This window comes from Oryza glaberrima, chromosome 3 (genome assembly GCF_000147395.1).
Source record: "Oryza glaberrima chromosome 3, OglaRS2, whole genome shotgun sequence".
Taxonomy (NCBI): domain Eukaryota; kingdom Viridiplantae; phylum Streptophyta; class Magnoliopsida; order Poales; family Poaceae; genus Oryza; species Oryza glaberrima.
The window spans coordinates 29,350,317-29,371,119 of NC_068328.1; the positions used below are offsets into that span (position 1 = coordinate 29,350,317).

The following is a 20,803-nucleotide window of genomic DNA, read 5'->3' on the forward strand; positions in this document are numbered from 1 at the left end:
TGGGCTTAATACAAAGTATACGGGGGTGTAAAATGAATGTTTTGATCGGCTTCTTCTGTACTGTTTGGAGTTAGGGAACTGGATCCTCACATTGATATTTGCGTGATCTCTACGAACATGACAGTTCTTTTGCTTGCAGGGGTAGCACGCACGGAGTAACATGCCAGAGTTTGCTCTACGTACGAGCTCAATTAAGTTGTAGCTGTGCCCCACTAAATCCATCCTTGATTGATCTCTACGGGTAATGAACATCACTCTAAAACGAGATTTAAGGATCCTAATTGCACTTTGTACTCGCCGATCAGATTTTGTGGTGAGTTATTTCACAGCAGCAGCCGAATGATCACGCGATTGCTTTGCATGTCCTGGCGCATGTAGCACGTACTCTGTGACTTTGATGCGTTGCAAGCAGGTGTAAATGCGAAATTCAGACTTGTATCTTAAGGAAGCCTTTTTCAATTGTACCCATGGCATTGTACTGTGGATAAATTCAATTGAATTAATGGATGATAATACTGTATGGCAACGCAAACCTGCCATTGAACAAGAAACATCTGAAAGGAATGACCTCGAATTTCATAGGCTAATATGATACTGATAGTACTATTACGAAAGGAACACCTTTTAATTGCTCTTATTGTTGCCTTAATTGGCTTGTCAACGTGCAAAAAACATGCACTTGACCGGCCACTATAGGTAGCTAACTACTTCATCCGTTTCACAATGTAAGTTATTCTAGCATTTTCCATATTCATATTAATGTTAACGAATCTAAATAGATATATGTATAGATTCATTAACATTAACATAAATATAGAAAATGATAGAATGACTTATATTGTGAAACGGAGGAGGGAGTACCCCTTGCAAATTCTCAACGATTAAAAGAAGCAAATCTTGAAGCGAGCAATATAATCTAATTGTACAAAACATCCTGAGACGATCGATTGATGGAGGAGCTCGAGGTCGTGGCGTTCAGATTGATGGCGTCGATGATCCTCAAGATCTGGTCGAGCGCGCTCTTGTCCTTGAGGATGCCGGAGTGCGACACCTCGGGCAGCTCGACCACCTCCACCACCTGCTCCGGCGAGTCGGACCACGCCTTGATCGGCCCGACGAGGCTGTCGAGGTTGACCGTCCCGTCGCCGTCGCCGTACACCACCTTCTCCGGCCCGGCCTCGAACCCGCCCTCCCCGTACACGAGGCTCTCCACGGTGTCGACGCCCGTGCCGACGAGGCACGTCACCGGCACCCCGGGCTCCGGCAGCACCTCGACGAGCGGCCGTATCCGCTCCCGGTACGGCTCCACCCCTTCGGCGAACCCGATGTCCCGGAGGAACTGCGTCATGTTCTTGGCGGAGTAGGACCGGTTGTGGTGCCGCGACACCACCAGCGTGGTGTTCCCGAACACCCGCGGCGCCGGCAGCAGCCACAGGTTGCTCTCGGCGGTGCGCTGCTCGTCGCGGATGAGCGACGCGTCGACGAACGGCACGCCGAGGGTGTTGCCCGACGCGAAGGTGAGCATCTCCTGCACCGACCCGCCCCACGGCGCGGACAGCGTCACCAGCCGCTTCACGTTCGCGGCGCGCCACGCGGGGGGGCTCCGCGCCACCATCTGCAGCGCGTACAGCCCGCCCAGGCTGTGCGCCACGAGGATCGCCGGCCTCCAGCCGTTGGCCGCGCACGCCGACTCCACCAGCTTCCTCAGCCGCTCCAGGTACGCGCTGCCCACACGCGACGGGTGCCCCGGCCCGGCCAGCCCGTACCGGAAGTCGTACGGCGCGCCGAACAGGTCGAACCCTTCCTCGTACCCTGCCTTCTCCAGCGTGCTCGCCAACACGTTCATGTACCCCGTTAGCAACCTACACATCCCATTTGCAATTTGCATTCGCGTCATCACCAACAACAACGCGTTGAATGCTGATAGTAGTAAGAATCGTACTTGAGGTTGGGGTCGAGGTAGCGGAGGGTGGAGGTGGAGCCGAAGTCGGAGACCCTGGTCTCGACGCCGGGAGCGTTGCGGTAGTCGTCGGCGACGGAGTCGTAGAAGAGGGTCATCCGGTCGGCGAAGCACCTGGTGAGCGGCGCCACGACGACGGACGGGTCGAACCAGAGGCGGAACCACCCGCCGCGGCCGCGCACCACGGGCCACACGCGGCACGCGAGGCTCGACGGGGCGTACTCCTCCGTCAGCCGCGCCTCCAGCTGGTTCCCGCCGGCGCCGGGGATCAGGATCACCGGGTGCAGCTGCTGCTGCTTCTCACGCCGCCGCGCGCCGCCGCCGCCGCCCGCCGACGCGCAGCAGCACGGGCTCAGCGTGGACAGCAGCATGGCCGCCGCGAGGAGCACGACCGCACGAGCCACCGATGATGACGACGGCCTCCCCACCACCATGATGCCACCGTGTGACCACTGATCGATCCAACCCTGTTTTTTTTTTTTGGTTCCGTTTGTCTCTTTTGCTGCTCTGGATTTGGTGATTCCTGCTTCGTGTGGTGAAGCTGCTTCTGAAATTTGGATCGTTCGGAGCCGCTAAAAAAGCAGGGGAAACGGTGGTTAGTTACGTCTGTCCTTCCAGCAGTAGGTAGTTACAGTCACACACACAATGACTTTCTCTGCTAAGATGGGGACATCCACTGGGCCGTTCAGTCGCTGGGCCGTTGGCGTACGCGCGTGCGGGCTGGGGAATAATGTACGGGCTGTGCCTCTGTCGCGGGACACGACCGATCGGATGGATATGTAGGGGGAAAAAGTACACCAAAGGTCCCTCAACTTGTCATCGAGCTACAAAATCGTCCCCCAACCACAAAACCAGGTATCCAGCGTCCCTCAACTATAGGTCCACAATAGGTCCTTCGGTAGTTTTGACCCCGGTTTTATCCTAAGTGGCAGCTGAGTCAGCGTGGGACCACGTGGGCCCTACATGTCAGGCTGCCACATCAGCCTCCTCTCTCCCTCTCTTTTCCACTCTTCTCTCCCTCATCTCTCTTTCCCTTCTCTGACTCAGCCGATGGGAGGAGGAGGGCGTCGGCGGCCGGCGAGGGGTGACGCGGCGGCGGTGGGGGGAGAAGCTGCGGGTGGGCGGCGGGGAGGGGCGGCGAGGAGCAGAGCGCGGGCGGCGGGGGGAGGAGCGGCGCGCGGGCTCCCCCGTCGGCCGCCGCCCACGAGGCTCACGTCGTAGAAGTCCTTCCCGTCGGCGCCGCCCAGCGTGAACTCGGCGAGGGTGACGGGCAGCGCGCCGCCGAGGGAGCAGCTCACGGCACCGCCGAAGTCCCCCGTGGCGCAGGCGAGGGACGCGGTGCCGGAGGGTGCACAGTCCGTGCGCGCCCACAAGCGGCCGGACCAACCATCCGGGGCTGGGAATGAGACGTTGGCGCGGGTCGACAGCTCGAAGTCGCCGCCCCCAACGGCCCCCGACCGCTGTGTTTCCGGACAAGGTGGTCACCCAGACGGTGTAGGTGCAGTTGTTGCGCAGCGTGAAGACCGTCGTGTCGGCTACCTCAGCGCCGAACTGCAGCTGCGACCATAGGAACCCTGCATTGAGACACACCATTGTTGAAGAATGAAGAAGATGTGTGCTAACAGCCTAAAGTTAACCGGCCTGAAAGTTTCTCGGACTTACCAACGAGGAGTAGAAGGGCTGGAGATCGTCCGAATTCCATTGATCGAAATGGTTTAGCTCGAATGAGAAAAAGGTGAATATATTTTTTTGGAATTGAGGAGAGAAATGGCAGTTGAACAATGCACGTACTCAAAGCGTGCGAGCTGCAGCTAAGATAGTAGAAGAGGAAATGCACAAATGGTGAAGTAGCAGCAGCAGCAGTAATTTGCCTGGTGATTATCTTGTTTATATGGACCTTGCTGATATCCTCAGTAATTTGCCGTGTCGTTGCCGCCGTGCCGCCCGCCGTCTCCTCCTCTGCCTCGTGGGCCTCGTGGGCGGTGGGCGGCGGCCGGCGGGGGAGCCCGCGCACTGCTCCTCGCCGCCCACGTGCCGCTCCTCCCCGCCGCCCACCTACAGTTTCTCCCCCATCGCCGCCGCGTAGCCCCTCGCCGGCCGCCGACACCCTCATCCTCCCACCGGCGGCTGTCAGAGAAGGGAGAGAGAGAGATGTGGAAGGGAGATAAGAGGGGAAAAGAGAGAGAGAGATGAGGGTGATGTGGCAGCATGACATGTGGGGCCCACGTGGGTCCCATGCTGACTCAGCCGCCACGTAAGCCAAAACCAGAGTCAAAACCACCGAAGGACCTATTGTAATCGGTTTTGATAGATGAGGGACGCTGGATACCTGGTTTCGTGGTTCGGGGATGATTTTGTAACTCGATGACAAGTTGAGGGACTTTCGGTGTACTTTTTCCTATGTAGGGTGTTGAAGGGCAAGAGTGGATGGTCCATATTTCACGCGAAGTGAGTGAGACTTTGAGACTCAAGTGGCGTTCTTTTCTTCTGAAGATGAGGATGAAGATTAAATTTTTTACGCAAAACGAGGTAGTATTAACGTATAATTGATTGAGTTTTAATTATTACAAACTTGAGAAATAGATTAATATGATATTTTAGATCAACTTTCATATAGAAAATTTTCGCACAAAACATACCGTTTAGCAGTTTGAAAAGCGTGCCACGAAAATTTTAATCTTTACCCAACTCTTGTTGAAGAAAAGAACGGGACTTCAGATGGGGAAAGCTGCTTGACTGGTTCTGCGTTGTTCGGGGGAATGTTTGTTGCTACGCAAAAGCAAAGCAGTTAGTTAAGTTAACTTCAGGGATGTACTAACCGGGAAGAGGATAATATGGTCCATGGTGTGATTGCAATGTGCTTTTCGAGCAAATTAATTCGACAGGTTGCTTCGAGTATGGACATTCCAGTATTCCACTATCTTCTACAAGTCGCAATCCGCTATTAATTGGTAGGGAGATTTGATCGAATGGCTCGGAATTAGACCAGTGGCACATAAAAACTAGTAGTGGTAAAATAAATACGCAATCTTTTCGGAAGGTTTCCCAAATGTTTTTAAAATTTTAGTTTTATTCCGTGCTCGTGCATTTTACTTACAATTGAAGTTGCATTTGTCCATATGTAATATATTGTTTTTTCCCCAATTACACGGCATATACGACACACACCACAATACACACAACACCATACTCACTCGCGAATACGCCCCCAACACGTTTAAAATGACGTAAACCAACAACGCGCATTTTCGATCTTACTAAATTCTTATTAAAAGCACATACACGTGTACATGGGTTATGTTTGGCAAGGATTTATTTCCTTGATCCTTGTCTGGTGAAGGTAAAGCCAAACCAAACACTACTACATTCTCAAATTTTTAAGAGTGGAGTGAGTGGATGTATCTTCTCCACAAATATATAGGAAGGGTGAAGCTACGTTTTTCCAGCTTCACAACCCTAACTCCAAATCTGATTTGAGCCCTACCAAACAACCCATAATATTCGTGAGCATTAGAATTTAAATCCTAGTGGGTGAATGAAGTTAGGCACACACGATAGCACCATATTTACCAACAATGCTTTCCCATTTAACTCTTGAAACCCAAATTGTAAATCTTAACAATTTTAAATGAACTACATCACTGTAATCTAGAATAGCGGCTGCATTAGTTTAACAATATAAAAACAAAATATTACTCTGACATAAACAATTCTCCTTCATTCCTTACCTTTCATTCTTGTAACGAACACAACCTTAGGCAAACCTAAATTCAGAGAGTTATGGGCTTATGTGGGTCCATAATACTAGAATTAGCCCAGTAACCATGTGTCCTACACGTGGGCTTTTTATTAGATTGAAAGTACTAGAAAACACTATACCATTACAACGAAATAGTTTATATTTACTAGTATCATGATAAAGTTAATATGGTATCTCTGATACTAAGTCTGATACTTAAGATATCATGCTGATGTCATTATGGTATCTAGATACCTAGGTATCATCTTTGTAAGATTTGTGATATATACTTGGGAAATAAAATTGATGGCATTATATGTGTCAGTAATTATAAAGCTAGGCGCTCTTGTTGATATTTGGAGAGTATAAATGGAAATATATATGGCCTCACTTGAAGTAGTTCTCTATGAACATGAATCACAATATCTCACATTGTCTTGTGAAGTTTGTAACCACTATACTTGCTATTTGAGATATATCTAGACCTTCTATACCACTATTTGTAATCACAATATCCCCTACATTGACGTGGTAGGGGTCAGGGGATTCAACCGACATCAAAGTAGGCATGCCATGAAATGATATTTGCCAACTTCGTTGCTTTGAACGGTCAGCAGAGGTTTTATAGTTTTGAGTCTCAGATTTGAATGGCTAAAACATTGGTAGCGATCCAAAATTTAGAGAATCCCTGATTTAGCCTGCATTTTTTTTCCTCTTTGCAAAATAGTCCCCGGTGGTGAGAGGCAGCATGCAGCAGCAACAGCCCCCGCCGCTCCGGTTTCGATCGCTGTCGACGCGCTCTGGGGAACATGGAGACGACGCAGATACGCAGAGGAGGTCAGTTCGACAGTTCGGGTCCCTCTTATCCACTCTCGGCGGCGCGGCGTCAGATTTCACGCTGCTGCTGCTGCTGTTGCAACAATAACGCTGTCGACTCTCATCTGTTTTCTGCTTGCATCTGCTCAACTACAACTCGACAAGGCAAACTCGACAGCAGATGCCATGTCGTAGTTCATGGCGGAGCGGCGTCCGGGCGGCGGGGCTGAACAAGATGGAGAAAAAGGCTTCAGCGAATGGCCCTCTGGTTAAGGGGAAGCGATCCCATTGAGGATCACGGTCAATTGGTCAAAGAAGTAAAGCTTTTTATCAACACGGTCATAAGCGTTCAACTTAAACAGGCTCATTTGAATTGACACAATCGCATCACACCAGGGCGCACTAGGCGGTCAACCTAAACACGCTCTTAATTACACTCCCTTGTTCTCGCTACTAAAAAATCAAGTTCAGTGATCAGTTGTCTAGGTCCAGGTATGCTATTGTTGCACTGCACCCGCGGCAAAAGCTTTCCTGTAATTATGTTGGCACTTGGCACACTTTTGGCTGTGTTTAGTTCACATAAAAATTAAAAGTTTGATTGAAATTGAAACGATGTGATGAAAAAGTTGAAAATTTGTATGTGTAGGAAAGTTTTGATGTGATGAAAAAATTAGAAGTTTAAAGAAAAACTTTGCGCAAGCAATGCATGCAGCGTTCAGGTTCATATATCATATATGATATACGTTCAGCAATGCAGCATGATGGTCAAACCCCAAGGCAAAGCATTGCGCAAGGCTCTTGCATGCATTAATTTAATACGTAGTAATCATCAAGATGGAAATGGTTGACCAATTCATATGCAATTCCGCTGGTAGCATATTTTACCAGAATGTCAAGGTACTGTACATTGCATGCGACCTTAACATCTGGTTTTATATATTCACCTATCTTCTGACTTCAGCTAGTTAAATATAGTACTCCCTTCGTCCCTCTATCAGAGATCTTGATATTTTATTTGTACTATTTGATCATTCACATTATTAAAATTTTTTAAAATTATTATTTATTTTTTTGACTTACCTTATTATCTAAAATACTTTAAGCACAATTTTTCTTTTTATATTTATACAATTTTTTTAATAAAATAAGTGGTCAAACAGTAGATGTAAAATATCAAAACCTTTTATATTGGGGGATGGAGGGAGTACTGCATCGAGCTGACTGAAAACTTTGCATGACGCGCCCAAGAATTCCAAGCTAGCGAGCAGGACGACGTGTAGAGGCTGGATTTTAATCTATTTTGTAAGAAAAAGGAGCCCGCTTGACTTGAACCGGCCAAGCCCCAGTAGAAGCCAGAAGAGACCTGAGACCAACACCAAAAGGGCAAAAACACCCCGTGCGCGCCCGTGCGATGCGTCCTCACCAGTGCACCAGTCAATTTCAAACAGCATCGACCGCATCGCATTGCCGCGTTGTACGCCCCAGGTGAGCGAGCCGCTTCGCTCGGAACGAGTCGCTCCTCTCCCGCGCGCGCTGCGTCTCTCTCCTCCCTACATAAGCACAACCAGATTGAGCAGAGCAGAGCAGAGCAGGCGTTTCACTTATACGTACATGGCGGTGGCTGCGGCGGCGGGGACAAGGGGCATGCGGGCGCTGGCAATCCTGGGGCGGTGCGTGCGGGCGCCGTTCCGCGCGCTGGTGCGCGCGCGGGACCTGTACGTGAGCCGGATGGCGGCGTGCGCGGGGGGCGGCGGCGGGGGAGGCGCGCCGGTGGGGCTGGTCGCGGTGCCGCGGTGCCAGAGCCACGGGTTCTACCGGTCGGCGGCGGGAGGCAGCACCGACGACGACATACGCGAGCTGATCCGCCTAGCCTCGCGCGCCGGTGGGCCGCCGAGGCCTCCCGGCGTCGGGCCGCGGAGCCAGAGCGTGGCCATCGGGAGGATCGACGAGGACGAGCCGTGCGAGTTCGGCCTCGACGCCGAGGCCAGGGCGCTGGCCATGGCTCCGAAGAGCAAGAGCTGCACCGTCGGGCCAACCGCCAGGACCGCGCACAGGGTTGGCCCCGTTGCTTGATACATCGATGCACCTTCCATTTGTATTTACCAATGGCTCTGGCAGTACTACCTTCATCCCAAAATATTATAGTACACAATTCAAATTTAGATTCGGAATATTAGAATATGTTTCATCCTATATTATCAAATTTTTGGATGGAGTGAGTACGAGTGTTTTGTGTAGCAAATGTAACATGTTAAGCGCTACAGTGATCTGTACGTGTCACTGTAATTCAAAGAGTGTGACTGCGTCCGTCAGGCAAAATATTGTTCGATGTGTGCCACAGCGATGGGCGTCGTCTCCGTGCCAGAGTGCCCGTAAAGCGGAAGATGAACTCGCGGTCGAGTATTTGTCGGCTATCTGGAGAACGTCGCGCCCTTTCTTGACCGTGGCAATTCAAGAACGGGTGGCGCTGGCCAGCAAAGCTGCGGAATCGCTCGCTGTTTTTGTGTCCACACGCGTTTCAGACATGTTGAAGTAACATATGCGTCTCCGGTGGGGCAAAAAACTATGGATACGGGGATAATAGATCGAAAGAACGTTACTCGCCCAGACCGCTCGCAATCTGCCAATCTTGCTTGTATCAGACGATTTTTTCTCCATCCGATCAAAATCTAAGTGCAAAGAACTAAAACCATTGGGATGCAACGGTAAACAGAACACTAAACAATCCAGATCGCTCGCAATCTGCCATTTGCTCCTTTCCACTTAAATAGGCACGATTGGAAGATGTGATGGCACGATTTGCCATCGCTAGCACAGAGATGGCAGAACGACGCAAGGTGCCACCCACGGTGTTGCATGGTATCGGCCATCATACATGCCCCTCTGACCGTCAGAAACATGAAGAATTTGTATCTGGCGGGGGTCCTGGATTTCCAAATGATCTTCCCCAGGGACAATAAGTTCTTCCGGCTGTAAGCAATGCCTAGGCTGATTTGGTTGGGAACACTCCATTCCCCGACGCCCGTCCAAACAAGCGTGTCTGTGGACGCAGGGTCGAGGCTTATACCAGCGAGCTCGTCCCACAGGCCAAAGAATTCAGAGCTCGCCTGCTATGTCTTGCTTCTCTCGACGCTTCCTTGACTATGTACGTGCGGCGCAGTCGCGCCCTGCTTGCTCATTGCCCATCAGGAGAGAACAGAGAGAAGAGGCCAGAAATTACTTGGCTGCCCATCCCTGTTAGTACCTCCTTCAATAGTTATTTAGCACGTGCCAAGTACCACCCGGTATGGACCACTCTTAGCCGTTCGATATGGTATAATGGATGGCTCAGATCTTAGATACTTGGAGGTACCAACTACCAAGAGATATCAAGGATAGTAAAAAAAAAAAACTCCTTGCTTTAACTGTTATTGTGGAATTCTAACCGACACAGGTACAAGTTAGAAAATTCATTACACATTTTATTGAGAAAATTGCATATCTACCATGGTATAAGATGGGATTCGCTGGAATGTCATCGCTTAGATGGGCTTCGCTAGAATACCATCCTTAACCAGAGTGTCTTCGCAAAAATGCCATTCCGGATGGAAATGCCCCTGGCTTTTCTTCTTCCTCCATCCCACGCGTGAAGATCTCGCCGGTGGCCATGGCCAGCTCCACCGCCGCGCCACCGGTGCCGCCTTGCCGACGGCGATTGGGGCGCTGCCCTCCTTGCCATCTCTGCCGACCCTTGTCGTTGGATTCGTCCACTTCTCTCATCGACCAAAAAGAAAGAAAAAAAAATGTTTTCTCACGCATGGCTTCTTCGCCGCTGCTCCTATCCGCTCCGGCGGTCGATCTCCCGGACCCAATCCGGCTAGGCGTTCCCCTCCTCCTCATCCTCCGCCGCCATCGCCCCTTTTTATGCCCCCTGCTGTTGCTGCGTTAGCGGCGCCTCCTGCGGCACGAGCGCGTTCTTCCTCCCTCGCCTCCTCCCCCTTCCCCTCATAAGCCGGCACACCAATAGTGCGACGAGCAGCACCACAGACACACCGAGGAGCGACGCTGACAGGGCGCTGAGCGGCGTGGGCAGCCTCGACGACCTCAAATGCACGGGCGCACCACCCTCCGCCGCCGGCGCCGGCGGGGATGGTAGGGAGGGCAACGCCCCAATCGTCGCCGGCAAGGCGGCACCAGTGGCTCGGTGGTGGAGCTGGCCATGGCCGCTGGCAAGCTCTTCACGCGTGGGATAGAGGAAGAAGAAGAGCCAGTGGCATTTCCGTCTGAAATGGTATTTTGGCGAAGACACTCTGGTTAAGGATGGTATTCTAGCGAAGCCCATTTAAACGATGGCATTCCAGCGAAGCCCATCTTATACCATGGTAGATATGCAATTCTCTCTTCGCTACAGTAAAGGTGATTTTATCCTTTAATATTCATTTGCATGACCTTTTCTGGCTGATGTTTGTGTCCATATTATGCCCACCACTTTACATACATAAGTTACACAAATAGATAATCATGGTAGGTTATGTACAGGGTGGTTACCATGTTGCTACAGTAAACAGGCCTAAACAAGGTTTTGCTATGGGGCAACGGTGGTTGGACAATAAGCCTCTGTGATGCATTTTGTCAAAAAACCATGTCGCTACATTAAACAGGCTTAAACACGGTTCTGCTTTTTGTCAAGAATGTTTGTAGGGTTGAGGTGCCACTTTAAGTCAATCGACTGATTTTTATTTCCTTTTCAGTAGTTGATTTTTCTCCATCCCAACAAAATCTTTAGCAGAATGCAAAAATAGTCTTTAGCAGGCCCGTAAAGAATTATTAACGGGCTTAAAAAGCCTTAATGGGCTTGGTGAAAACCTTTAATCAAGTAATAAAAGCAAATAGTGGGTCAGTAGAGGATTGGTGTGTCTACGTAACAAATCACATATAGCAGGCGCTATAGTGAATGCTAAGTTCTAATGGTGAAATTTAATAATCATACACACACATACACACTAACATATATTTTTTTTTTGGCTAAATAGATGTAAAAATGAGAAGATCATAAGACCTCACCTTAAACAGCCGCGTGGGAGTCGGACATGATAGTACACAATGACGTCCTGCTGGTTGGATTGGTTAGTGATGGGCCCTGACCGGCAGTCACACAACCGGCTTAGGCCTTTGAGCCAGTCCTGCTTTAATTGTTAGTGTATAATTCTAATTAACACAGGGTGCTGTTAACAAAAATTTGGTAAATCCGGAGTAATCATCGGGTTAGAGTCAGCATCGACTTTGAAATACTGAGATTAGCCGATGAGAGTTGTCAAGTTAGTTGTCGGATTCTTGCTATATTCGATTAAGGAAATTGATCTATTAAAGGAAGCTTATCCAGAAGAGACCGAGTTCAAAGAGAATGCGGCATGGCAAGTTATCTATTAATTAGGAATAGTTTGTTAGTTTCCTTTTATCTTTAGAAAAGTGTGTTTAGTGTCCTATAAGGACTTTATCTTTTCCTTTTATCTTTAGGAAAGTTTCTTTCTTGTCCGATAAGGACTTGTATCAACCTATGGGTATAAATATGTACACCTGGGGTCTATGTAATCTATCGCTACGATCAATACAATTCGGTGCATCGCCACCCTTTTTACTTCTACTTTTGTTTTTACGTTCCGGCGGAACTTGGCACCCGACGCGGGGCTGCATTGTCTTCGATCTCCAGTGAAGGGATAAGTCCAATGTTCCGCCGGTCCAGGCAACTGTATCGTCTACGTCGGCGTCGTTCAAGGCTGCATCAGGACATTCGACCTCTTGGATTACTCTGGTTTGGATAATATATTTGCCTGGCTATTTATCATATGTCTATGTTAATCTAGTCCTAGCATCTCAATTTAGCTCTATCGGCTGTTTCTCGCTTTAGGGTTTCTGCCAGTATCGACTAAATCGTCTTACTAGATTAGATTAGCCTAGGCATCTACCACCCTGAAAATCAGTCAACGGCTTGATTGTCTAGATATTTTGTTTCTTTTCATACTTAGTGCTGCATCAGTTAAGTTTGATATACTAAGTCGTGCTTAGAACCATAATCCCTAGCCTGCTTCTTGATTGCCAATAAGGGTTTCATTGGAGTTTCAGCCGATGAGTTATCTGGACATTGCATCGGCTTACAAGGATTGCAAACATATTGGATTTAGCCGATCGCAATAAGATTTAATTGTTTAATATAATCTTGTGGATTTTATGACATCGGACCTCCAGCCGATGTATGCTTTAATCTTCGGATCAATGCTTATTATATATTGTTTCTAGCCGATTGGTTTATACTCGATTATATTACATCAGCCGATTGCCTTTATATCATCATCTACATTGGACATATAGCCGATTGTTTAAACCCTATCGCTATCGGCTGGTATCAGCATCGGCTGAAATCATTACATCGGCTTGTCAGCCGATCGGTTGTTTTATCTGCTGTTTGCATATCTTGTCAGTTGCAGGATCAAACTGACTGGCACGTCCGCATCTCATTAATTTTTGGACCTGCACAGGAGCTAAGCAGATCTCCGCCGATGTGTTCGATTTTTTCGTTAACAGGTGCAAGATGAAAAAAAAAATCATTACACATTACGATCTCAATCTGTCATCCACTCCCCACCCTCCACTTCCTCCTCCACCGCCTTACGCCACCACCCGTCTTTCCATTGGGCACCTCGACCCACCTTCTCCTCTTATGACCGGGGTCACCGTCCCCATCTTCTCCAACGAGACGACAGTATGTCGCCACGTTAGTTTTTCATTATAGGTTTCTATAACAGGAGATAGAGGGTCCGGCTAATACGCGATTAGTCGTTGACGGACGCGGCACACGATCGGCGACACTCGACACGTTTTTCCCTGAGCCTAGCTCGCGGCTTGCCTACACACGTGCATGCTCGATGAGTTTAAAACCAATTTAAAAAATAAGTTCGGAAAAACGAAAGAGAATAAAAAATATATTGCACTAAAAACTATTCATATACATTGCTAACTTTGTACATAGGTGTAGAAAATGTTTTGTAAAAAATATATTTAAATTCAAATCCATCGGTAATATAAACTTTTATTGCATAAAGCTTAGGTGTGTACAAACTTTATGAGTTTAAACTTTAATAGTAAAAACTTTAGGTATGTAAACATACTTAAAAATGAAAAGCACGAGATGGAAAAAAAACAGTGCCAAAAATGCAAAGGGAGCCAATCGTGCAACTTGTCGGAACCAATCGTGTAACCTGTCAGACACGCGAGCACCACACGGACTAGCATTTTCCGGAAACGACCGCGTCGACTTTATCCAAGCGAGCGATCGTCCATTAGGATTTTTGGGATATATATAGCTCATTATAAACCCATAACAACCATTTGGTTATGGTATACAGAGGCAGAGAGCCCCATACGGCAGGGTGACCCACCTGCCGTACCCCCGGCCCCGCCCGCCCGTTCCTCCGCCAGCGAACAAATGAGTCGTTGCTGACCCCGTGAACAAACCATGAGCGGTATAGCCTGTATGCAGCCTAGCTTCAAACTCGAGCTTCTACCAGTACCAGCTACCAGGTGAACTCTACGTACCATCGTGAGGATGGGCTCACCATCGTTGCTTGCGTTCTGCACTTCTGCTCCTAGCAGTACTGCACAAACTTCTTGCGTTCACTGTTGTTTACCTGTTATTTTTAATCTTCTTACGAGAGGTACCATCTCATACATGCAAATCACATATGTCGCGTGTTCGATCCATCTAAATTTTTCGATGTGCTCCATCACTGATCGCGAACACACATTAATGTGCATAATGTGTGGTGAGGAATCGGTTAGTAGCTAGTGTGTCTATATCAGATCAAACAGTACCCTTGGTTTTATTTTTTTAAGAATATTATATTGTTTTCTCTTATATATCTGCGCGTGAGTTGTGTGCTGAATAAATTAACACAACTACTGACCTCATGTCCTCATTGATTATAAGCTTGAGCTTTACTTAGTTCCACAAAAAAAAAAAAAAACTGTTGACAAAAAAAACTCAGATCTTCAAGCTGCCAGAGCACTGAAAAAGGAAGCAAAGCAATGGTCTTGGAGCTTCTCACAATGGCTGCTCACCGCGTGGGGCGATGCATGCTCCTGCAACCACCGCGCCTCGCCACCTGCGTCCTCTTCCTCCTGCTACCGCTGCTGCTGTCGTGCTCGGCGTCGTCGTCGGTGATCACCCACCTCCCGGGCTTCCACGGCCGCTTGCCGTTCCACCTTGAGACCGGGTAAGGGGCTCCCTGTATGTTTTCTTTTCTCCAGCTGTTACATATGACTTTTAATCGAAGGGAAATTGGAAACTCAAACGCAAAAGGGAATCGAATCCCAGGGGAATTAGGAGTAGAGCAGACGACTCGTTTTGCTTGATTTGGTTGGTTTCTGACTTTCTGCAGAGAGAATGATATGGGATGCCACTACGTATTTACACTATTCTCTGTTGAAAAATAAATCTATTTTGTCAGTGAATCTGGGACAGTGGGACTGAGGGTGTACATGGCTTAGGGAGACGCTGATCCGCGGCTGCAGGCGCGTGGTCAGTTTCCACCGTTGCGTCCTCCCCCATATACTACTGTATGTACTCTCTCTGTCCAGAATATAGCAACCTAGAACCGAACGGGACATATCCTAGTACTACGAATCTGGACATGCCTCTGTTCAGATTCGTAGTACTAAGATACGTCCCATCCGGTCTTAGGTTGCTATATTCTGAGACGGAGGGAGTATGTATATATAACCATATACGCATATACTTCCTCTGTTTCACAATGTAAGTTATTCTAGTATTTTCCACATTCATATTGATGTATGTCTAGATTTATTAACATCAATATAAAAGTGAAAAATGCTAGAATGACTTACATTATGAAACGGAGAAAATACTTTAGATATGTATAAAAGAATTTATACATAAACTATATAGGTATAGAGTTTATAGGTATACATGTAAAGTTATAAAGTTTGCATGTATAGGGTAGAAAAAATATATATTTGGTGGGTCCGAAACTTATAGCCGGTGCCACCCTGCTAACGACTGATTGCTAATTAGCGATTCGAAATGGTTTGGATTAAGTAATTACCTTATTATAGTGTATAGCAATTCTAATATTTTAAGTTATTTCTCGGTTCCTAATATTAAAAAAACGTATTTATCCGTTACAACGCACGGACATTTTTTCTAGCTGGACCTTAATTGAGAAATAACCTTGCAGGTATGTTGGTGTGGATGAGGAGACGGGCACTGAGCTCTTCTACTACTTCGTTGAATCGGAGAGGAGCCCAAGTACAGGCCCTGTGATCCTCTGGTTGACAGGCGGGCCTGGCTGCTCCGGATTCAGCGGTGTCGTCTTTGAAGTAGGTTAGTAGTGGTGATTGGGATTTGATGATGAGAAAAAGATTTGTAGAACTGACAGAGACTATGCTTTCATTGCTCTAAGGTTAATACTATTCTCATGTTGGCTCAATCGAATATAAATTATGCATGATTTTTTTGAGTTAATAAATTATGCATGATTATATATATTTTTGAGTAAATTGCATCATCGGTGAACAAACTTGTCATGTGGGTGTAATCTAGTGCACGAATTTGTAAAATGCTCGTTTTGGTGCATGAATTTGTCTGGTGTGTGTGCGGGGAAAAACCAAAAATACGCTAAGTAGCTAATCTTGTTGATTTAGAGGTTGATTAGCATACTAGGTAAACACACACACATGAGAAGATTGTTGTTAGATATACACCTCTTCATAAAAAGATAGAATATGATATAGTGATTGTAAAAAGATATGAAAAACCAAACAATGATCGATATAAGGGTTAGAAATATATGAAATTCATCATTACCATGATAAAGGATAAAATAGAAACCAAAATTATAAATATAATATGTCTTATGCATACTCATTACACATATACACGTCACGTCCTGATAAACATCAACTTCGTAAAATTAACATTGATAAGCCATTTTTGTCATGGTTTGCACGAACTGGAAACGAGCACTTTACAAGTTGATATACTAAATTACACCCACCTAACACATATTCGTGCATGATTATATGGTGGCCAAGATTGTACAGTTTGCCATGGTTTTGGACTACTGGGGAGCAATTGGGTCTGCTCCTACGCTCTGTGCTCTCTACACTCACACATATTTTACAATGCACGTGTTAACCTTCTGATATCCATAGGTGATGATTATGTACAGGACCTATGAAATACGTGTTGGAGCCTTATAATGGTAGTTTGCCACGATTGGTTTATAATCAGTATTCATGGACACAGGTGATATGATTTTACTTATTTGTGGTTCTGTTACTATGATCAGATGGCAAGCATCCTCTTCTTGGACACTCCTGTTGGTTCTGGTTTCTCATATGCTCATGATCCTAAAGGTTATAATGTCGGGGACATATCATCGTCTTTGCAAGTCGTAACATTTCTGAAGAAGGTGACCTGAAAGCACATCTGGTTTTCTACTACAGTAAAAATGGAAGAACAACTTCTATATTTATTACTTACCATCTTGTACGTACTAGTGTAGTGGTTCAATGATCACCCACGCTATCTCTCAAATCATTTCTATGTTGGAGGAAGCTCATACGCTGGAAAGGTGATTCCAATTATCATGAAGTTCATTTCAGAAGGTAATCAACTATATATTTCACATATTCTGCGATGAATTAGATGAGAAGATTTTTTTTAGATAATGGAATATAATCCCGACCTTTGCTCAAAGAGTTACAGCCAATTATTACACCAACTCAACAAAAATTCACACCTGAATAAACAAAAGCATAGACAAACTAATAAAAACTCACACAGCATAAAAAGACCACAAAAATTATTGAATTTTATTTGTGAATCTCCATCGAAAGTTGGCGAACAGCTGCATAACCAATAACTCAAGATTACGACATGCACCTTTCACTGACTTGATTTCTTCATCACACTTTAGTAGCTGAGCCCAAGATCAGAGCCAGTATGTTGCCCTGAAAAGATTTTTTATTAACTCCCACAAGCCAATTCTCAAAAATATAAGATATACTATGAGGAGATAATTTCGGAAATCATCTAATGTATATGTTTTAGAACCTCTGTTGTGTTATATAAAAGATGCAAAAAGTGTTCAGCGGAAAGTTCAAACTAATCTCAAAAGACAAATGGTGCATTTGTTTGTTAATTTCTTCAGAGTGATAAGCTCACTATGTTTTCAACCTTTGAACTTCAATTCGCCACAAACCAATTAATGTTTGCATCTACTTATGTTTAATCATTACCTCCAATCAAATAACTAATTCCTTACCTTGTTTGGTTTATGCCTGCTCTCCAGGAATTGAACAAAGGCAGCAGCCATTGGTTAATCTTAAGGCATGGCATTCTGTATCCTTCAAACAACTAGTGACCTTTGCATAGTTAATAATGTGGCATCATGTTTCTTATATTCTTTTTGGTGATTATATATGAAATCAGTTACAGGGTTATATAGTTGGCAACCCCATTACAGGCTCGAAGATTGATGATAATTTCAAAATTCCATATTCTCATGGTGTTGGGATCATATCTGATCAATTATACGAGGTAATTTCACATCCATACAATTAGAATATGGTGATACAACTCTGTAGCATTTTCCTTTCCCTGTTTGTAGGCTGCAGTAGCAAACTGCAATGGAGATTATGTGACCACAACAAATGAATTATGTGCTAAGGCCCTAAATGCTATTGATAATGTAAGATTCTTGTCTAACCTAGTTTAGAAGTTTACTAATATCCAACTACTATCAAACTTATGCATATCCCTTTTGTTTCAGCTCATGTCTGAAGTTGATAATGGAAATATCTTGGATGATAAATGTGTTCGTGCTACACCAAAACCCATAAATGAAGTTTCAAGAAGTAGGAGTCTGCTAGAAGATTACATTCGGCTAAGTGAGCCGACTGTTCGACCTACTATCAATTGTTTTGTAAGTTATTATCATTCATCGATCCCATTGTGTTAGTTTGATTGAAGATTGTAGTTTTTTTTTAAAGAAGCAGTATAAAGAGATTGTAATGATACATTATATCACAACTCTGTTTTTTCCTAATGTTAATCTGCCTCCTGTTTTTCTTCTTAAATGCAGTCATACCGTTACTATCTATCATTCTTGTGGATGAACAACAATTTGACTAGAGAAGCTCTTAAGATCAAGAAGGTAACCATTCGTTATCTTTTGCCTGTATAATTAGGACCCTACAATGTGTTTCCCTCCTAAGATTTCTTGCGAAGCTTAAATGAGAAGAGTATAAGATGCCATCTATACAAAGTATGATTTGCTAGCTAGGAAAAGCTTCCATTATTTTTTAAAAAAGTTGGCTAAATATAACAAATCCAATAATGGCGCAAATATGACAATAGGGAACAGTCGGCGAATGGATAAGATGCAAGACAGGGCTACCCTATGTTCAAGATGTCGCAAGCAGCATCAAGTATCATTTTGACCTCACCACAGGAGGTTACCGGGCACTTGTGTTCAGGTGAAATCATCAGAGGAAAATTCATTTATCTGCTTCCTGCAGGTTAAATCCATATTCCATGTCTTAAAAATTATTATGACATTTATGAATGCAGTGGTGACCATGATCTCATATTGCCATTTCTGAGCACCCAGGCATGGATAAGATCCTTGAACTTCTCCATAGTTGATGAGTGGAGAGCATGGCATGTGGATGGCCAGGCTGCAGGGTTAAGCCATCTGTTTCTGCTCACAAATTGTGCATTTCAATTGATGTTTTTTTCCATGTTTGCCTGATCTGATATTAATATTATGTGTCATCTTCTTTTATGCAGATTTACAATTTTGTACGCCAACAACTTGACCTTTGCCACAATAAAGGTGATACCTTTTCTTTCTTGATCTTTTCTTGTTAAACTGGTATTTGTGTCTATAGTGTCCAGCCCTTCACAAATCACATACAGGCTTTCTGAAGAATCCTAAACAAGGTTTATGATGTGCAGGGTGGTGGCCATACCTCTATAGAAACCAATCCTAAACAAGGTTTTGCCATGGGCAAACGTTGGCTAGATAATAAGCCTCTGTGATGTTCACCTGCTTTGACCCAACCTGTATACTCGTGCCACTGGTATTGTTTGTATGAAGAACTACTTTATCTCCCATGTTTTCCAACAATGAATAGAAGACAAGATAAATACTCCGCCAAATAGAGGGTCCAGCACTGACCAAATTGAAAAATGGAGAGAAAAAAAAATCCTGATCAGTTGTAGAAGTACTAGCCCGGGTTGCTACTACAACTTTGGGATACAAAATGCAAATGCACCCGGTCAAACCACTTTGACCACACGATGTTTTTACTCACTAATTAATTTAGCACTCGATTTGAGAGGCTACTATAGGATCTCGTAAAGGTCCACCCAAAAGCTAGCTAAGAAGGTGATGGGCTCCCTTACTTAAAACTTACAACCCATTAAATTCTAAAACTTAACATGCAAAGATGCTATATCATCATCCACTAACAAGATGTCTCATCATTATCCACCAACAATTATTAAAAGATGTCACATCATCATCAAGTAACAAGATGCCACATCGTTATCCATTAACGATTATTACATTTATACATCATGCAAATATGCTATATTATCTATAATTTTATAATTTATTAAATTATAGAGCTTTTAAAATACAAGCATGTTAAATCGTCATCCCACATAATTCACATAATATTTTAATATATCTCTTCATCATTGTTATAAAATCCTACATACCTATATAGTTCATCCTCACTTAATTAATGCTATTTCTCTCATCTCATTAAGCCATATCACATCAATTGTTTTTAATATTTAAATGATTAATCTATGGTCCAAATTATCTCCCTCATTTTCTTCTCTATTAAGGCATATCACCTCAATTGTTTTTATTGTTTTTAGCTCTTATTTAATATGTGGTCCAAACTATCTTTCTCCTTTTCTTCTATCATAAAGCCACATCACCTTACTTTTACATTTGAATTATCATTCTATATACTATTTAAATTTAAATTATCATAAACCACATCAACTAAGCTTATGTTATCTAGCTATTTTATACATTACTTTTACTTATTGTTATCATACTGAACTCCCACAACGACACACGGGGTTTCACCTAGTTTATTAGGTTCCTTGCCCTTCCACAATCAACTTGAGACTATTCAATAACTACTAATCTAATGTGCACCACACCTAGACTTTAGCACTTTTGAAACTCCAAGCTACTAACATGTATAGT

General features: G+C 45.0%; 3 protein-coding genes and 1 pseudogene across 4 annotated transcripts; 2 read left to right on the forward strand and 2 right to left on the reverse strand.

Moving 5' to 3' along the window:
- Positions 1-574: 574 nt before the first annotated feature.
- On the reverse strand, positions 575-2,916 carry LOC127765944 (lecithin-cholesterol acyltransferase-like 1). Its single transcript, XM_052290923.1, has 2 exons — positions 1,943-2,916; positions 575-1,862 (listed from the first exon to the last, which is right to left on the reverse strand). Exons 1-2 carry the CDS (start codon positions 2,392-2,394, stop codon positions 917-919), a joined length of 1,398 nt encoding a protein of 465 aa, XP_052146883.1. The 5' UTR covers positions 2,395-2,916; the 3' UTR covers positions 575-916.
- Positions 2,561-3,796, reverse strand: LOC127766398 (pathogenesis-related protein 5-like; annotated as a pseudogene).
- Positions 3,797-8,126: 4,330 nt separating this feature from the next.
- On the forward strand, positions 8,127-8,778 carry LOC127765035 (uncharacterized). The gene has a single exon (XM_052289831.1). It carries the CDS (start codon positions 8,127-8,129, stop codon positions 8,586-8,588), a length of 462 nt encoding a protein of 153 aa, XP_052145791.1. The 3' UTR covers positions 8,589-8,778.
- A 5,652-nt stretch (positions 8,779-14,430) lies between these two features.
- On the forward strand, positions 14,431-19,687 carry LOC127766173 (serine carboxypeptidase-like 18). 2 transcript variants are annotated; one of them, XR_008016211.1, is made up of 13 exons: positions 14,431-14,764; positions 15,746-15,887; positions 16,859-16,981; positions 17,075-17,177; positions 17,864-17,901; positions 18,004-18,111; positions 18,182-18,262; positions 18,344-18,496; positions 18,656-18,727; positions 18,931-19,091; positions 19,184-19,257; positions 19,363-19,408; positions 19,531-19,542. XR_008016211.1 is itself a non-coding variant. In XM_052291244.1 (13 exons), the coding sequence occupies exons 1-13, from the start codon at positions 14,577-14,579 to the stop codon at positions 19,612-19,614; spliced, it is 1,371 nt and encodes a 456-aa protein (XP_052147204.1). In that variant the 5' UTR covers positions 14,435-14,576; the 3' UTR covers positions 19,615-19,687. The 2 variants fall into 2 exon arrangements, 1 of the variants encoding a protein (XP_052147204.1); XM_052291244.1 differs by having other exon boundaries at positions 14,435-14,764; positions 18,931-19,049; positions 19,144-19,257; positions 19,531-19,687.
- Positions 19,688-20,803: the final 1,116 nt, after the last annotated feature.

Bases quoted from the DNA above. Each gene is read 5' to 3' on its own strand.
- LOC127765035 (XM_052289831.1), top strand. From the start codon at position 8,127: ATGGCGGTGGCTGCGGCGGCGGGGACAAGGGGCATGCGGGCGCTGGCA.
- LOC127765944 (XM_052290923.1), bottom strand. From the start codon at position 2,394: ATGGTGGTGGGGAGGCCGTCGTCATCATCGGTGGCTCGTGCGGTCGTG. The intron at 1,863-1,942 runs GTACGATTCTTA...TGGGATGTGTAG, and splicing joins TACCTCGACCCCAACCTCAA to GTTGCTAACGGGGTACATGA.
- LOC127766173 (XM_052291244.1), top strand. From the start codon at position 14,577: ATGGTCTTGGAGCTTCTCACAATGGCTGCTCACCGCGTGGGGCGATGC. The intron at 17,178-17,863 runs GTAATCAACTAT...CCTGCTCTCCAG, and splicing joins CATGAAGTTCATTTCAGAAG to GAATTGAACAAAGGCAGCAG. The intron at 19,050-19,143 runs GTGAAATCATCA...TTATGAATGCAG, and splicing joins TACCGGGCACTTGTGTTCAG to TGGTGACCATGATCTCATAT.